Source organism: Gopherus evgoodei, chromosome 2 (genome assembly GCF_007399415.2).
Source record: "Gopherus evgoodei ecotype Sinaloan lineage chromosome 2, rGopEvg1_v1.p, whole genome shotgun sequence".
Taxonomy (NCBI): domain Eukaryota; kingdom Metazoa; phylum Chordata; order Testudines; family Testudinidae; genus Gopherus; species Gopherus evgoodei.
This window is the reverse complement of record NC_044323.1, coordinates 294588484-294603409: the sequence shown is the minus strand read 5'-3', so window position 1 is coordinate 294603409 and position 14926 is coordinate 294588484. Positions and strand designations below refer to the sequence as shown.

Here is a 14926-nt window from a genome sequence, read left to right as displayed (position 1 = left end):
ACCCTGTCCCTGAGATCAGATGCTGTGCTAACTTCACCATGGTCCAGAAGGCTGGTGGTGGTGCCCATTGGCGTGTGATTGGACCTGAGGGTTTGCTGCTGCTGTTGCCACTCTGTACGCCAAGAGGTGGATTTTGGGGTCCTGCAGTTTTCCACCTATCTCCTCCTCTACTGCAGCTGTTGGACCAGCAGGCTGGGGGGTGAGCCAAGCATGAAAGCAGTACTGTGTTGCCATTTAGATTGTCATTTAACAACTTTGTTTGCCAAAAATTCTTGCTAACAATCCTGAATCCAATTTCAATATTTTTTTTTAAATCAATATCTTAGCCAGAAACAGAAAATTAAGTTGTTGACAATTATTAGTGACAGGCTTGGTTTGAGGCAGGGAGTGGGTCATCAGAGAAACCAAAAATGTTGACTGACTTTCCTACAGCCTGTTACTCCTGATAAGAGCCCTCCAACAACTGTAATATGCTCATCTCCTTACTAGTGTATAAAGCAGGGGTCGGCAACCTACGGCACATGTGTCAAAGGTGGCAGGTGAGCTGATTTTTGATGGTATGCAGCAGCAAGCTGAGCAGCTCAGCCCATCACTGCTCTGGGGTTCCGGCTGCTGCCCTGTTGCCAGCTGGAATACCAGCTATCGGCCCCACTCAGCACCTACTGCTGGCCTGGGGACCCCCAAGGAACCCCAGGCTGGCAGTGGGCTGAGCAGGCCAGTTTAACCACTCAACCTGCTGTCAGCCTGGGGTTCCATTCACTCAGCCGGCAGCGGGCTAAGTGGGCTGGTGGCAGGCTGAGTGGGCTGGCGGCGGGCTGAGCAGGGGCGGTGGGGGGTTCAGTGGCTCAGTCTGCTGCCAGTCTGGGGTGCCAGCAGCACTCAGCCTACTGCTACTCCGGGGTTCCGGCTGCCGGCCTCTTGCCAGTCAGGAGCTCAGCCGCCAGCCCCACTCTGCCTCCTGCCAGCCTGGGTGAGCAGAATCCCAGGCTGGTAGCGGGCTGAGGGGGGGTTGGCGGCCGGGATCCTGGCTGGCAGGAGTTGGTGGTCAGAACCCCAGACCAGCAGCGGGCTGAGCAGGGCCTGGGATCCTTGTCTAGGGTTCCAGCCACCAGCCCGCTGCCTATTTGGGGTTTCATTTACTCAGCTGGCAGTGGCCTGAGCAGGACCGGTGGCCAAGACCTCAGATAATAACAATAGTTTATTTATATAATATAGACATAGAGAGAAACCTTCTACAAACATTAAAATGTATTACTGGCACGAGAAACCTTAAATTACAGTGAACTTGGCACACCATTTCTGAAAGGTTGCCGACCCGACCCCTGGTATAGAGTGACCATATGTTGTACTAAGATTCTCCTGCTTTTTTTTTTCCCCTGTGAGTCAGTATAACTTTTGCCAGCCCAGAATTTGGGCAGCCAATGTTTTACGTTTTCACAATGTTTTCTCCAACTTTCATAAAGTAAATACATAGTTAATAAGAGTTTAAAAGGCCAGGGACACTTCTTTGTGAAGAATCTGTACAGCAGATCATGCCCATAGACGATCCAGAAAAGAAATTTGAGGTTGAATTTTTTAATGTTGTGATGGATAAAGCAGTATCTGCTGTTGATGAAAGGTTTAATACCTTGTAAGTACACCATGAACAGTTTGGATTTTTGTATGACATAACTAAATTCAACAAAATAGGAAAACGAGCAACTAATGACAAAGTGCAAGAATCTAGAGAGCCTCCTGAAGCACGGTGATAGTTTTGATTTAAATGGACTTGAACTGTACGAAGAATTGAGTACACTGTCATCAATGTTGCCACATGCAAAATCAGTGATGGATATTGTACAGTTTATTCATACCCGCAAACTTGTTGACATATATCCTAATGTGTACATTGCCACTCGTATTTTACTGACAATTCCTGTAACAGAAACATCAGGAGAACGGAGTTTCTCAAAACTAAAGCTCATTAAAAACTATCTCCGCTCTACAATGAGTCAGGAACGCTTGACTGGTCTTGCTATTCTTGCGATCGAACAAGACACGACTTTGTCTTTGTCATAGGATGACATTATTACTGATTTTGCAGCCAAAAAAGCCAGAAAGATTGCTTTTAATTAAAAACAAATCTTTGTTTCAATACCTCTTCATATAAATTTCCAATAAAATTTTGATAAATTAAAAAAAATATATTTGCATCATTCTGTCATATCAGAATTTTTTCTATAGTGCTGCTTCTTTAGTGCTAGTCCATCAACATTACAGTGTGCTTAATTAAGTTAAACTGGTTTTAATAATGTGAATGTGGCAAGTTTTCCAATACTATAAGCTTATGTTTGTGTTGCTAAGAGCAGATCAGGCACAGGGGCACCAGTTTAATAATCTCGCCTAGGGCACCATAAATCCTAAGGCCGGCCCTGCCTATAACTCCGTGGCTGTGTGTGGCCAGCTTGTTGGGAAGACAATGAGGTTGGGACAGGACTGTCTCCATGCTAATTTTGTAAGTGAGCAGTCTGTGCTTCAGGGTCTAAGGAGAGATTTGGTTGCTGGTGTTTCAGAGCTAAACGGTTTCATGTCTGAACAATTGAGGATGCAGGGAAGAGCAAACAATCTCTTACCCTCAAACCCTTTGAATTTGTGGGGTATCTCTGTAAGACAGAGTCCAGCCTTGGAATGCATAGCAGCTAAAAATCTAAAATCTAGTGTCTGTGTTAATGCAAATTCCCTGACTGGCAGGGAGAAGAAAGACTTGCTAATAGCTGTTAGCACAGGGAGCCCACCCCATCAGCCACTGAATGTGGTTAAGCAAGAGGAATCAGGGTTTGATCCTGCAGGACAAGGAGAAAAGAGAAAACTGAATTTTGCAAAGGAAAGCCAAAAGTTAACCCTAAAATTCCCAAACTCCAACGGTACTGAGCCAAAGGTGTGGCATAACAAACGTAATTGTAAATGGACACTTGCAATGAATATGTTGTTATTGCTAATGGTGATTTTTGTAACTAATGTGTTGCTATTACCAAGAATTGTAAGAATGTCCAATGTGCCCAATCCTTTGGAAAGTCCCTTAAACGTGTTGAAAGCAGTACATGAGAACATACTTTATGTTAAAAGGCCTTGCTATACTAATGTTTCACTGCTAGTGCCTGTAAACAGTCTTGAAACTTTTCACAGAAGAAAAGACATTCCAGACTTGATGTGCTGTATGAAAAGGGAAACTAAGGCACACTACCATATTGCTTTCATGGCTAAATGCCAAGATTCCTACACTGTGAACAACATTAATATCTATGTTAATCTGATGTTAATTTGGTTCCAAGCATTTGCCAGAGCTTGTATAGATAAAATAGCTAGTTTCTTTAGCTCTTGGGAAGATCATATGAGACATACAGGAATCCTGCTGCAAAAGCAGATCCAATCCACTATTGTTCTAACCAAGTTTTACCTTAAGTTTGTAAAGAGATTCAATCGTGTTATTGAACATGAGTTTGGTAAAGCATTTCTGTTACACACTAATATGGCTTCTAACCCAGTACAAGCTGTAATAAGACAGAACCCAGGATGGGGAGCTCTTGGGATGCAGTCAGTGATGTCTGTGTCATCCCTTCCTGCATCAATTTTTCGTTGGAGGTGTGACGTTATTGATAGAAACTGGAACCATATAGAACATGGGTTGCAACCAAGGTCCTGTAGTGGCACCAGATCTTATGTAAAAGGGGTCATATAAGGTGTCTAAGACCAGGTTACGGGTTACTGGTTATGATTATGCTGTCTGTATGTCTGTATCATGTTGTAGTTGAAGTTATGAATATTGGCTGTATACTGTCTGTATTTCAAACTTGTGCTGTGTTACTGGGAAAGATCCCAGACAAGTGGGCGTTAGCTCTGCTTAGCATGCTTGATGGCCCATTAAGGACCATCAGCAATACAATTGACCCATTGAGAGGAGGCAGATATGCCTTGTGATTCAGCGGGGTGTGCAGAAACTGGCCCATGTGACTGCAAACTCCATTTTGCTGTAACTTTCCACAGTAAGAACAAAGAAGTGTTCTTACACCTGGAAGTGCCTATATAAGGCTGATGCCTCATCTCCATCTTGTCTTCAATCCTGCTTCTTACCTCTGGAGAGACTTTGCTACAAACAGAAGCTCTGCACAAAGGACTGAATGACCCATCCCAGCTGGGGATGTTCCAGAGACTTGATTTGAACCTGCAGTTTACTCCATCGCTGCTACAAGCCTGAACTAAGAACTTTGTCATTACTGTATGTAATTGATTCCATTTAACCAATTCTAGCTCTCATCTCTTTTTCCCTTTATGAATAAACCTTTAGATTTTAGATGCTAAAGGATTGGCAACAGCGTGATTTGTGGGTAAGATCTGATGTGTATATTGACCTGGGTCTGGGGCTTGGTCCTTTGGGATCGAGAAAACCTTTTTCTTTTACTAGGGTGTTGGTTTGCAATAACCATTCATCCCCAGGACGGGTGGCACTGGTGGTGATACTGGGAGACTGGAGTGTCTAAGGAAATTGCTTGTGTGACTTGTGGTTAGCCAGTGGGGTGAAACCGAAGTCATTTTTGTCTGGCTGGTTTGATTTGCCTTAGAGGTGGAAAAACCCCAGCCTAGGGCTGTAACTGCCCTGTTTAAGCAATTGGTCCTGAATTGGCACTCTCAGTTGGGTCCCGCCAGAACAGCATCGTGACAGGAAGGGAGATGGAACAGGATCTCACAGGATGGTGCCGGAAGCCTCTCGGGGCTGACAATCAGGAATCCCAACTGAGGGCTGGATGGCGTGATACCATGATCAATTCCAGGACTCACAGGTGAAGAACAAAGTCCTAAGACTAGTAGTGGATTAACCACTGGGCCAACAGGGCCCATGTGCAGGATCCTGGCCAATTGGGGTCCCCCTGCCCACCTGGCACACCTGCTGGGCAGCAGGTTCAGGGTGTGGGGGTTTGCCCTGCTCCCCCTGCCTTCCTGACTCTCTTGTCAGGGACCGAGAGACGCCTCCGTGCCCCACCCCAGCTCCCTGGCAGGCGCACTTGGAAGGGACTGCCATTGGAAGGAGTGGGGAGGGGCCCCACTTGCTCCAGCCCAGGACCCCCCCCAAACTCTAATCCACCCTCTGCTTGAGACAAGAGCAAGGCCTGCTGGCTTTCCTCTCGAAAAAAAAATCCTTCGCTCAGGGCTGGGCAAAAATGAGCATGAGAATTTTTCAAAGTCTCCTTTCAAGGACCCCAAAAAAGGGAGGCCGCAGGAGACATCCGTCATCTCATTTTTTTTTCATTGACCAATTCAACCCATTACCAAGAGCAGGAGTCTCTGTCCCCAGCCTCTGGCCTTCCATCCAGGGCAGGTGGAGGGTCCGTGGCTCCCCATAGCTGCCCGCATGACTATTACCCGGACCCAGCTCCAGCTTCTGTCCTGTCCTGGGGCCTCAGGGACCAAAGAGCTGCAGCCGGGCCATGGCAAGAGCAGACAGCTGTGGGGACCAAAGATCCTCCATCTATCCTGGGTGGGGGGCCAGAGGGCATGGGCACAGGCTGGGGGCTGCTCTTTTGTGCCCCCACCCTGTGCAAGTGGCGGGTCTGCGGTTTACCAGGATCCCTGGACCTCTGTTACCCTGGCCTGGCTCCAGCTTAAGGCCTGGTTAGGGGGTGGGGACTCAGCGGAAGAGCAAAGGCAAGAGGCCGGGCCCGTGGCAGAAAACTGGGAAGTCCATGGCCTGTAGAGCCCCCCTGCCCACTTCTGGCACCCCAGGCTGTATGTACTGTACACTGAAATGTAACTACAATATATACATTCCAGTGGATTTATTTTATAATGATATGGTAGAAAGAAGAACTAAAAGCCATTTTTCAGTACTAGTGGGCTGTGACACTTTTGCATTTCTATGTCACATTTTGTAAGCAAGTCATTTTTTTAAGTGAGGTGACACCTGGGGGCCCGCAAGACAAATCAGACTCCTCTAGGGGGACCAGAGGTCTGGAAAGGTTCAGAGCCACTGTCCTGGCACACACATGACATTCTGCTGCCACAGCCTCCTAGCGAAGTCCCTGTGTGCCTGGGAGCAAAGGAAAGAGCTGGGTTTTCCCATGGGGCAGCGAGCTGTGCAGCTGGCCCTGCCAAACAGGTCTCTTCCCAGAGGATTCACTGATGAGTGATAAGGCCACATTTTGGCTCCCCCTCGACTGTCCTGGGCACTGAGCTTTCCAGAGCTTGCTTTAATATTGAACTCCCATCACAATTATTCATCTGTGCCTCCAGGGCCTGCCCCTTGCATGCACCTGGCAAATTGCAGGATGGGGGTGGTAGAAACAGAGTGCTGCTAGTTGGTTCCTAGTCCCCTCCCTGACCAAGTGCCCACCCCTTTAGTCAGTGGCTCTCACAGTCTGGGGTGCACTTCCCCATGGGAGCACAGAGAAATGTTCGTTTGTTTTTTTGGGGGGGACATGGCATGGCTTCACTGCTGAGGAAGCCTGGGCTGTGCAGTAATGGGGTGGGGGGAGGGCAGCGCGCAAGGTGGATAGATTCCATTTCTGGTAAGGGGGGAGCGACAGGAAAAGTTTGAGCACCACTGGCCTGACTGACACACTCAGAACAATGACCTGACTTTAGTCACAACTTTTTGTTTCTCTCAGACCAGGACCCTACACTCAGCATATCTGAACCCCAACCAGGGTTATGTGTCTCCCCCTCCCCCCCGTTTTAAAGAGAAAAGGGTTTCTGTGAAGGAGGCTGAGAACTGATGTGGTCCATTTCCAGAATTAGATATAAAATAGTGACTCAAAGACACTGCCAGGCAGACAACACCCTGTATTTCCACTAAAAAGCTCTATTTAATTTGACATCCCAGAGAGGTCCATGATCTAAGGTAGGTTTGAAAATGCTAAAAAAGTGTAAAGAGGGGCTTTTAAAGTCTAAAGAGGCAGAGAAGTCATTAAAAGTACCTTTCAGGATCGTGGCCCAGCTGTTCAGTTCCCAGCCTCCTCCAGTTCCTGACACCATACTTCACAACAGTGACTGGGCTTTTGTTGCAACTGTTCTTCTAATATCTCAGACTGGATACCAACAGGACCAACAGGTCTCAACACTCAGCAGGGCCCTGATCCGCCCCTTCACATGAATCGCTACAAACAAGGAGGGGACTGGCCCTGGCAGAAATGAGGGGTGGGGTCTCTCTCTACAGGGTAAACATTAAATATAGATTTACAGGAACTAGAGCTCATCACATGAAACAAGGTGGTGCTTAAAATAAAATTCTTTATTTTGTAATTCATGAGAGGGGTAAAAATGGTACAAACCCCCAAACCCTAATACAAAGCACTCACAAAGCATCGCACAGTCCCAGCTCCTACAAAGAGACACAGAGAACAGAACAGCTCCTGGCAGCCCAAGAATGGGCTTCAAAACATTCACATCCAGACCCAGGGCTGAGGGGAATTGATGGAACAGAGTCCCCGGGTTACGGGGGTCGGTGGCTGGTTTGAGGAATCTCAGAGGCTGGTCACCTCACTCTCTCCTCCTGTCTCCATCTCGCTGCTCCCTGGCAGTCTCCTGTAGAAGCGAGGGGCCTGACTTGCTCCTTTAACCAGCCCATCCAACCCATGGCTCTTAACACCTGACCAGGTCTCACATCCTCCCCCTGTTGTGGGGAAGTTAAGACTGAAAATCATTTCTACACCCTGGGGAAAAATTGAACCATGTGCAAAAGTAGGAAGAGATCACACAGAAAACAGAATTCAGACAACAGCATTTTATTTACAGTACAAAACAAGTTTAGTTATCACAGTAACAAGGTAAAAAATTCTGAACACCAACTGTGCTCTACAGCATCACAGATCATCTGACATCTTCCTCAAACACAGAAACAGTCAGCGAGCAGAGTAGAGACAAAGCCGAGGAACAGGCGCACAAGTGTTGACAAATTACAAACGGCCTCACTAGCTTGGCCGAGTAAAGTCAATGAAACAGAGTCCGGGGGTTACTGGAGCTGGGGGCTGGTTTCAGGAATCTCTGGGGCTGGTCTCACTCTCTCCTCCTGTCTCCATCTCGCTGCTCCCCGATTCCTTTCCCTCCGTGGGCAGGTTTCCTTCTCCTGCCTTCACCCCCTGGCACACACTGATGGGAACGTCTCTCCCCTGTGCCGCTGGCAGGGCCAGACGTGGCGCCTCGATGCAGAGCTGCCCATCCTGGGACAGGGAGCAGAGCACGGCCTGCACGTTCACGTCTTCCGGCAGGAGAGTTTCTCTGCGGATCTCTCTGTGTTCGTGGGAGCGGACTCCAGCCTCCGACTCCGTTTTCTTCTCATGCTTCCCCGTCACCGTCAGCTTCCTCCCGTCCACTCTCACCATCAGCTCAGCTGGGGAGAAGCCGCTCACGTCCATGGAGAGCTGGTACCTCTCCTTCCCCTGCGCCTGGGACCCGGGCTCCTTCCCAGCACCCTCAGCCAGGGTCTGGCTGCTCTGCCTCGGGGTCCTGCTCCCCTCGGCCTCCCCGCAGAGAAGGGGATAAGCCAGAAGGAGGGAGTGTCTCATTCGCTCCATCTCGTCCAGGTGCGTCTGCACGTCCCCCACCAGCTGGTCCCAGAGGCTGTGGGGACCCGGCCCCAGGCGGCTGGACACTGGGGCTCTGCTGCGGAGCCACACGGGGCCATAGTCTTGCGACTGCCACACTCGGAGCGGGAACATCCTGCGCGGGGCCGGGAGTGGCTGGTCCGAGTTCAGCTGCTGAGACGCTGCTGCTGGAGCTGCCTCTGCCTGGCTCCCTGCGGGGCTGCTGCTCACTGGCTGCGGCAGCCCCAGCGCCGCCTTTTCTACCGGGCTGGGGGCGGGCCGGGCACCTCGGGAACCTTCCTGCTCCTGCGGGCTGGGGGGGGCCTGGCTCGGGAGGGGCGGGGCTGGGGGCGGGGCCTGGCTGGGGGCTCAGCAGCTTCTAGGAGCCGCCAGTGGGCGGAGCTCCCGGGCTTTGCTGGAATCTTCCCGGTCCCGCTGTGATGGGGAGCGGGACTCAGCGCCGGGGCACGGGCTGGAGTTGGGGGTCTCAGCGGCTGGGCAGAGGCTGCAGACCGGCTCTGCCGGGGGATGTCCGAGCCCGGCAGCAAGACACCCCGCGCCGGGCAGCCTCCCCCCCCGCCCTCGAGGAACCAGAGTCACGTTTGCCATAAAGTGCCCCCCCCCCCGAGCTTCGCTCCAGCCGCTGCCCCCGCAGGGGTCGGGATCTGCCGCTTGTGGGGCGGCCAAACTTGGAGGGTTTCTCAGCTGCCCTGAAGCTCCTGCCTGGTGTTTGTGAATGGGGGGGGCGCTAGGGGAGGGTCTTCTCCCTGCTGCTCAGCCCCCCCTCCCACCGCCCCCAGCTCCTGCCTCAGCCAGAGCCTAGGAGGAGCAGCTGCGGGGCAGAGACAGATGCGGGTGTGACCCCCACCCTCCCCCGGACCGGACACGAGTCTTTGTTACTGTTTATTACACGCGCGCTGTGGGGGTGTTCGCCAATCTCACGTGTCTGCTCCGCACATGGATTGTCCAACCCGCCCCGCCCCCCCCAGACACCGACCGGGAGCTGACTCCCCGTGCCCCCGGCGCTGAGACCCCACCCCCCCATCACCGGGATCGGGAAGGCTCCAGCAAAGCCCAGCCCGAGAGCTCCGCCCGCTACCGGCTACGAGAGCTTGCTGGGCGCCCCCAGCCGTGCAGAGCCAGGCCCCGCCCCCAGCCCCGCCCCTCCCGAGCCGGGCCCCGCCCCCAACCCCGCCCCTCCCGAGCCAGCCCCCCCCCCCCCAGCCCGCAGGAGCAGGAAGGTTCCCGAGGTGCCCGGCCCGCCCCCAGCCCGGTAGAAAAGGCGGCGCTGGGGCTGCCGCAGCCAGTGAGCAGCAGCCCCGCAGGGAGCCAGGCAGAGGCAGCTCCAGCAGCAGCTGAACTCGGACCAGCCACTCCCGGCCCCGCGCAGGATGTTCCCGCTCCGAGTGTGGCAGTCGCGTGACTATGGCCCCGTGTGGCTTCGCAGCAGAGCCCCAGTGTCCAGCCTCCTGGGGCCGGGTCCCCACAGCCTCTTGGAGCAGCTGGTGGGGGACGTGCAGACGCACCTGGACGAGATGGAGCGAATGAGACACTCCCTCCTTCTGGCTTATCCCCTTCTCTGCGGGGAGGGCGAGGGGAGCAGGACCCCGAGGCAGAGCAGCCAGACCCTGGCTGAAGGTGCTGGGAAGGAGCCCGGGTCCCAGGCGCAGGGGAAGGAGAGGTACCAGCTCTCCATGGACGTGAGCGGCTTCTCCCCAGCTGAGCTGATGGTGAGAGTGGACGGGAGGAAGCTGACGGTGACGGGGAAGCGTGAGAAGAAAACGGAGTCGGAGGCTGGAGTCCGCTCCCACGAATACAGAGAGATCCGCAGAGAAACTCTCCTGCCGGAAGACGTGAACGTGCAGGCCGTGCTCTGCTCCCTGTCCCAGGATGGGCAGCTCTGCATCGAGGCGCCACGTCTGGCCCTGCCAGCGGCACAGGGGAGAGACGTTCCCATCAGTGTCTGCCAGGGGGTGAAGGCAGGAGAAGGAAACCTGCCCACGGAGGGAAAGGAGCCGGGGAGCAGCGAGATGGAGACAGGAGGAGAGAGTGAGGTGACCAGCCCCAGTGATTCCTGAAACCAGCCCCTGGCTCCAGTAACCCCCGGACTCTGTTCCATTGACTTTACTCAGCCAAGCTAGCGAGGCTGTTGTAATTTGTCTACACTTGTGCGCCTGTTCCTCGGCTTTGTCTCTACTCTGGTCGCTGACTGTGTCTGTGTTTGAGGAAGATGTCAGATGATCTGTGACGCTGTAGAGCACAGTTGGTGTTTAGAATTTTTTACCTTGTTACTGTGATAACAACTTTTTTTTTCTGTAAATACAAATGCTTTTGTCTGAATTCTGTTTTCTGTGTGATCTCTTCCTACTTTTGCACATGGTTAAATTTTTCCCCAGGGTGTAGAAATGATTTTCAGTCTTAACTTCCCCACAGCAGGGAGAGGATGTGAGACCCGGTCAGGTGTTAAGAGCCATGGGTTGAATGGGCTGCTTAAAGGAGCAAGTGAGTGACAGTCAGGCCCCTCCCTTCTGCAAGAGGCTGCCAAGGAGCAGAATATTTGGGGTGGGGTGGGGGGATAGATTGGAGAGCCCAGGGCCTTGCACTGCATAAGGAAATAACTGATGGGGCTGGAGTAGAAGCAGAGCACCTAGCATCTGTACCCTGCCCCAGTGTAAGTCGTTCACATTTTCAGAGCAGGGAAGGAGGGAATGACAGTACAGCTGCAGCTAGTGGTGACCAGCACCAGGAGTTCTCCGCCAGGGGGTCCTGCCCTGCTATGTAGATGGAGAGGCTCAGAGAAAGGTGAGAACTGCTGTGCTCCAGCTCTGCGGGGACATCATTTTTAAATAGTGCTTTTCAAAATTGTGAGAGAAGGGCAGAGATTTGTGGAGGAAGGAGTTGCTGATGGTGAAACAAGCTTGGAGTAGGATCGTCTGCCAGTCACAGGGCTGTCTCTCCAGGCTGGAAGGCACCTTCCCTCCTGGGAGGCCATGTTCTCCAGCTCTCCAAGCACACGGTGGGCCTGAAATAGATAACAGCAGCTGGGATGAAGACAACGGTTTCAGTTCAAAAAAACCCCAAACCCTGCCATGTTCCTACAGGGTATTAATCTAAACCACTCCCAGCTTTGCCCCTGTAGAGGCTTATGCTGGCAACATGTCGATCTAGGTGGCCTGGGTGGATCCCCTCTCAGGCCTCTCTTCCCAGCCCTAAGCCTTTTGGCAAAAGCAATTGAAAAGGGGAGGGTAAGAATTCATAGGAAGAGAATTTGGACAGAAATGGGCAATTTGCCAGGTGCACGCAAGGGGCAGGCCCTGGGGGCACAGACGAATAATTGTGATGGGAGTTCAATATTAAAGCAAGCTCTGGAAAGCTCAGTGCCCAGGACAGTCGAGGGGGAGCCAAAATGTGGCCTTATCACTCATCAGTGCATCCTCTGGGAAGAGGCCTGTTTGGCAGGGCCAGCTGCACAGCTCGCTGCCCCATGGGAAAACCCAGCTCTTTCCTTAGCTCCCATGCACACAGGGACTTCGCTAGGAGGCTGTGGCAGCAGAATGCCATGTGTGTGCCAGGACAGTGGCTCTGAACCTTTCCAGACCACTGGTCCCTCTAGAGGAGTCTGATTTGTCTTGCGGACCCCCAGGTGTCACCTCCCTTAAAAACGACTTGCTTACAAAATGTGACATAGAAAAGCACAAGTGTCACAGCCCACTAGTACTGAAAAATGGCTTTTCGTTCTCCTTTCTACCATATCATTATAAAATAAATCCACTGGAATGTAAATATCGTAGTTACATTTCAGTGTACAGTACATACAGCCAGGGGTGCTGGGATGGGGGGGGTCACCGGCCTTCCCAGTTTTTGCCATGGGCCTGGCCTCCTCCACTCCCCCAGAGTCCCTGCCCCTTGCCCAGGCCAGAAGCTGTAGCCCAGCCTCCGTAAGAGCAGCCTAGAAATCCTGGAAAATTGTGGGACCCACTGTGACCCAACACCTGCCCAGGATGCCTCCCACCCCAAGAGCCGCCCCCAGCCTGTGTCCCTGCCCTCTGTGCCCCCTGCCCAGGGTAGATGGAGGGTCTGTGGCTCCTCACAGCTGCCCGGGCAGCTCTTACCATAGCCCAGCTGCAGCTCTTTGGCCCCTGAGGTCCCAGGCCAGGACAGAGACAAATTCAGGCTGAGCCATCAGGCAGCTATGGGAAGCCACAGACCCTCCACTTACCCTGGATGAAAGGCCAGGGGCTGTTCTTGGCAATGGGTTGAATTGGTCAATGAATAACGAGGAGATGAAGGATGCCTCTGTAACGATGCTGCCTCTGGCGGGACACAACTGAGAGTATCTATTCCGGACAAGTTGCTTAGAGCAGAGTAGTCGCTGCCCAAAGCTGGGTGTCTTTATTACTAAGGCACCAAGCCAGCCAAACAGAGAGGACGTCAGTTTTACCTGCTGCCTAATCAGAAGTCATCCAAGCAATTCCCTCAGATACGGCAGTTCCCTTGTATCACCACCAGCACCTCTCGTTATGGGGATGAATGGTTATGAAAACCAACACCTCTGTAAAAGGAAAGAGGTTCTCCCGATCCCAAAGGACCCAGCCCCAGGTCAATATACCCATCAGATCTTACTCTCAAATCATGCTGTTGCCAGTTCTTTAGAATCTAAAATCTAAAGGCTTATCCATCAAAAGAAAACTATAGATGAGAGTTAAAATTGGTTAAATAGCATCAATTACATAGAGTAATGGCAGAGTTCTTGGTTCAGGCTCGTAGCAGTGATGGAATAAACTGCAGGTTCAAATCAAGTCTCTGGAATACATCCACAGCTTGGATGGGTCATTCAGTCCATTGTTCAGAGCTTCAGTTAGTAGCAAAAGCAGCAAAGAGTCCTGTGGCACCTTATACACTAAGAGACGTACTGGAGCATGAGCTTTTGTGGGTGAATGCCCACTTTGTTGGATACATGTTTGTAGCAAGGTTCCTCCAGAGGTAAGAAGCTGGATTGAAGACAAAATGGCGGAGTTTCCAGGGCCTTTTATATTCTCTCTCGTGCGGGCGGAAACCCCTTTGTTAGATAGTCTCTAAGGTGCCACAAGTACTTCTCGTTCTTTTTGCTGATACAGACTAACACAGCTACCACTTTGAAACGGGAAACAAGATGGAGTTTGTAGCCACCTGGTCAAGTCACATGTCCATGAATGATTCAGCTTTTTTGCAGGCCAACGCCATTGTTTCCATGTTAGTTTCCACGTTCCCAGGAAAGCTCAGATGTCGATTGGCGTCTCCCAAAGTCCGTTGTCAGTTAAGTGTTTCTTGATAGGACTATTCTCAGTAAGTGCCCATTCTCAAGAAGCTGACCAAATGCTTCACTGAGGCTACTCAGAATCAAACACATTGAGACACAAGTACAGGGCCAATATTCATAACTCCAAATACAAAAATGATACACAGATACAGACAGCAGCATCATAAGCAGCCAATCATAATCTTTTCATTGACACCTCACTCGATAATCTTTGTACAATATGATCTGCAAATAAATAACAGTGGTTGCAACAATGATCTCTACGGTCACAGTCCATGTCAATAATGTCACAGCTTCCCACTGCCTCCCTTTTTTAGGGGTTCTTTAAAGGAGACTTTGAAAAATACTCATGTTCATTGTCCCCGAGCCCAGGACAGAAGCGCAGACCACAGCGACGGATTTTCTTTCAGAGAGGAGAGCCAGGTAGGCAGGGGGAGCAGGGCAAACCCCCAGGCTCTGACCCTGCTCTCTGCCAGGTGCGCTGAGTGGGCAAGGGGAGCCACAATTGGCCTTGGCTCCTTGGCATGGGTCCAAGTGGCCCAGTGGCTAATCCACCGCTAGTTTCAGGAACTTTGTTCTTTACCTGTCAGTGCTAGAATTGATCATGGCATCACAACATCCAACCCTCATCCAAGATACCTGATTGTAAACAAATAGGGGCTTCAGGCACCATCCTGTGAGATTCTGTTTGGTCTCCCTTCCCCTTCCATGTTACTCTCTGCCCAGCTATTCTTCCTCCTCTCCCATTCTCTCAGCTTTCCATTGGATCCTGAAATCAACTGTACTGCACATATCAGCACAGCAAGACGAGACGGCCCGTCCAGTGCTGCCCCATCTGAGGAGAAAGGAAACAAATGATGTTCCTGACGGAATGTGATCCCCCCCAGGTCCTGAGCAACATGTGTTGTGGCCGACCTGCAAGCCTAAAGCATCCATTTATGACTGACCTTTTCTGTCCTGTAGTGTCTCCACGTGGTGTCTGTCTGTTATAAACAGGAGACATGAAAACACTTCTGTGACCTAGGTCCCAGGGGAGCCAACTGAGGTCACTCAGTGAGGTTGAACTGTAAAGAAT

General features: G+C 51.6%; 2 protein-coding genes across 2 annotated transcripts; one reads left to right on the top strand and one right to left on the bottom strand.

Annotated features, from left to right (window-relative positions):
* Nucleotides 1-7738: 7738 nt before the first annotated feature.
* LOC115647165 (heat shock protein 30C-like) lies at nucleotides 7739-8870 on the bottom strand. Its single transcript, XM_030553933.1, has one exon. It carries the CDS (start codon nucleotides 8685-8687, stop codon nucleotides 8004-8006), a length of 684 nt encoding a protein of 227 aa, XP_030409793.1. The 5' UTR covers nucleotides 8688-8870; the 3' UTR covers nucleotides 7739-8003.
* A 938-nt stretch (nucleotides 8871-9808) lies between these two features.
* Nucleotides 9809-10892, top strand: LOC115645250 (heat shock protein 30C-like). The gene has a single exon (XM_030549619.1). It carries the CDS (start codon nucleotides 9944-9946, stop codon nucleotides 10628-10630), a length of 687 nt encoding a protein of 228 aa, XP_030405479.1. The 5' UTR covers nucleotides 9809-9943; the 3' UTR covers nucleotides 10631-10892.
* The last annotated feature ends 4034 nt before the right edge of the window (nucleotides 10893-14926 follow it).

Coding starts and splice junctions, on each gene's coding strand:
- LOC115647165 (XM_030553933.1), bottom strand. CDS start 8,687: ATGTTCCCGCTCCGAGTGTGGCAGTCGCAAGACTATGGCCCCGTGTGG.
- LOC115645250 (XM_030549619.1), top strand. CDS start 9,944: ATGTTCCCGCTCCGAGTGTGGCAGTCGCGTGACTATGGCCCCGTGTGG.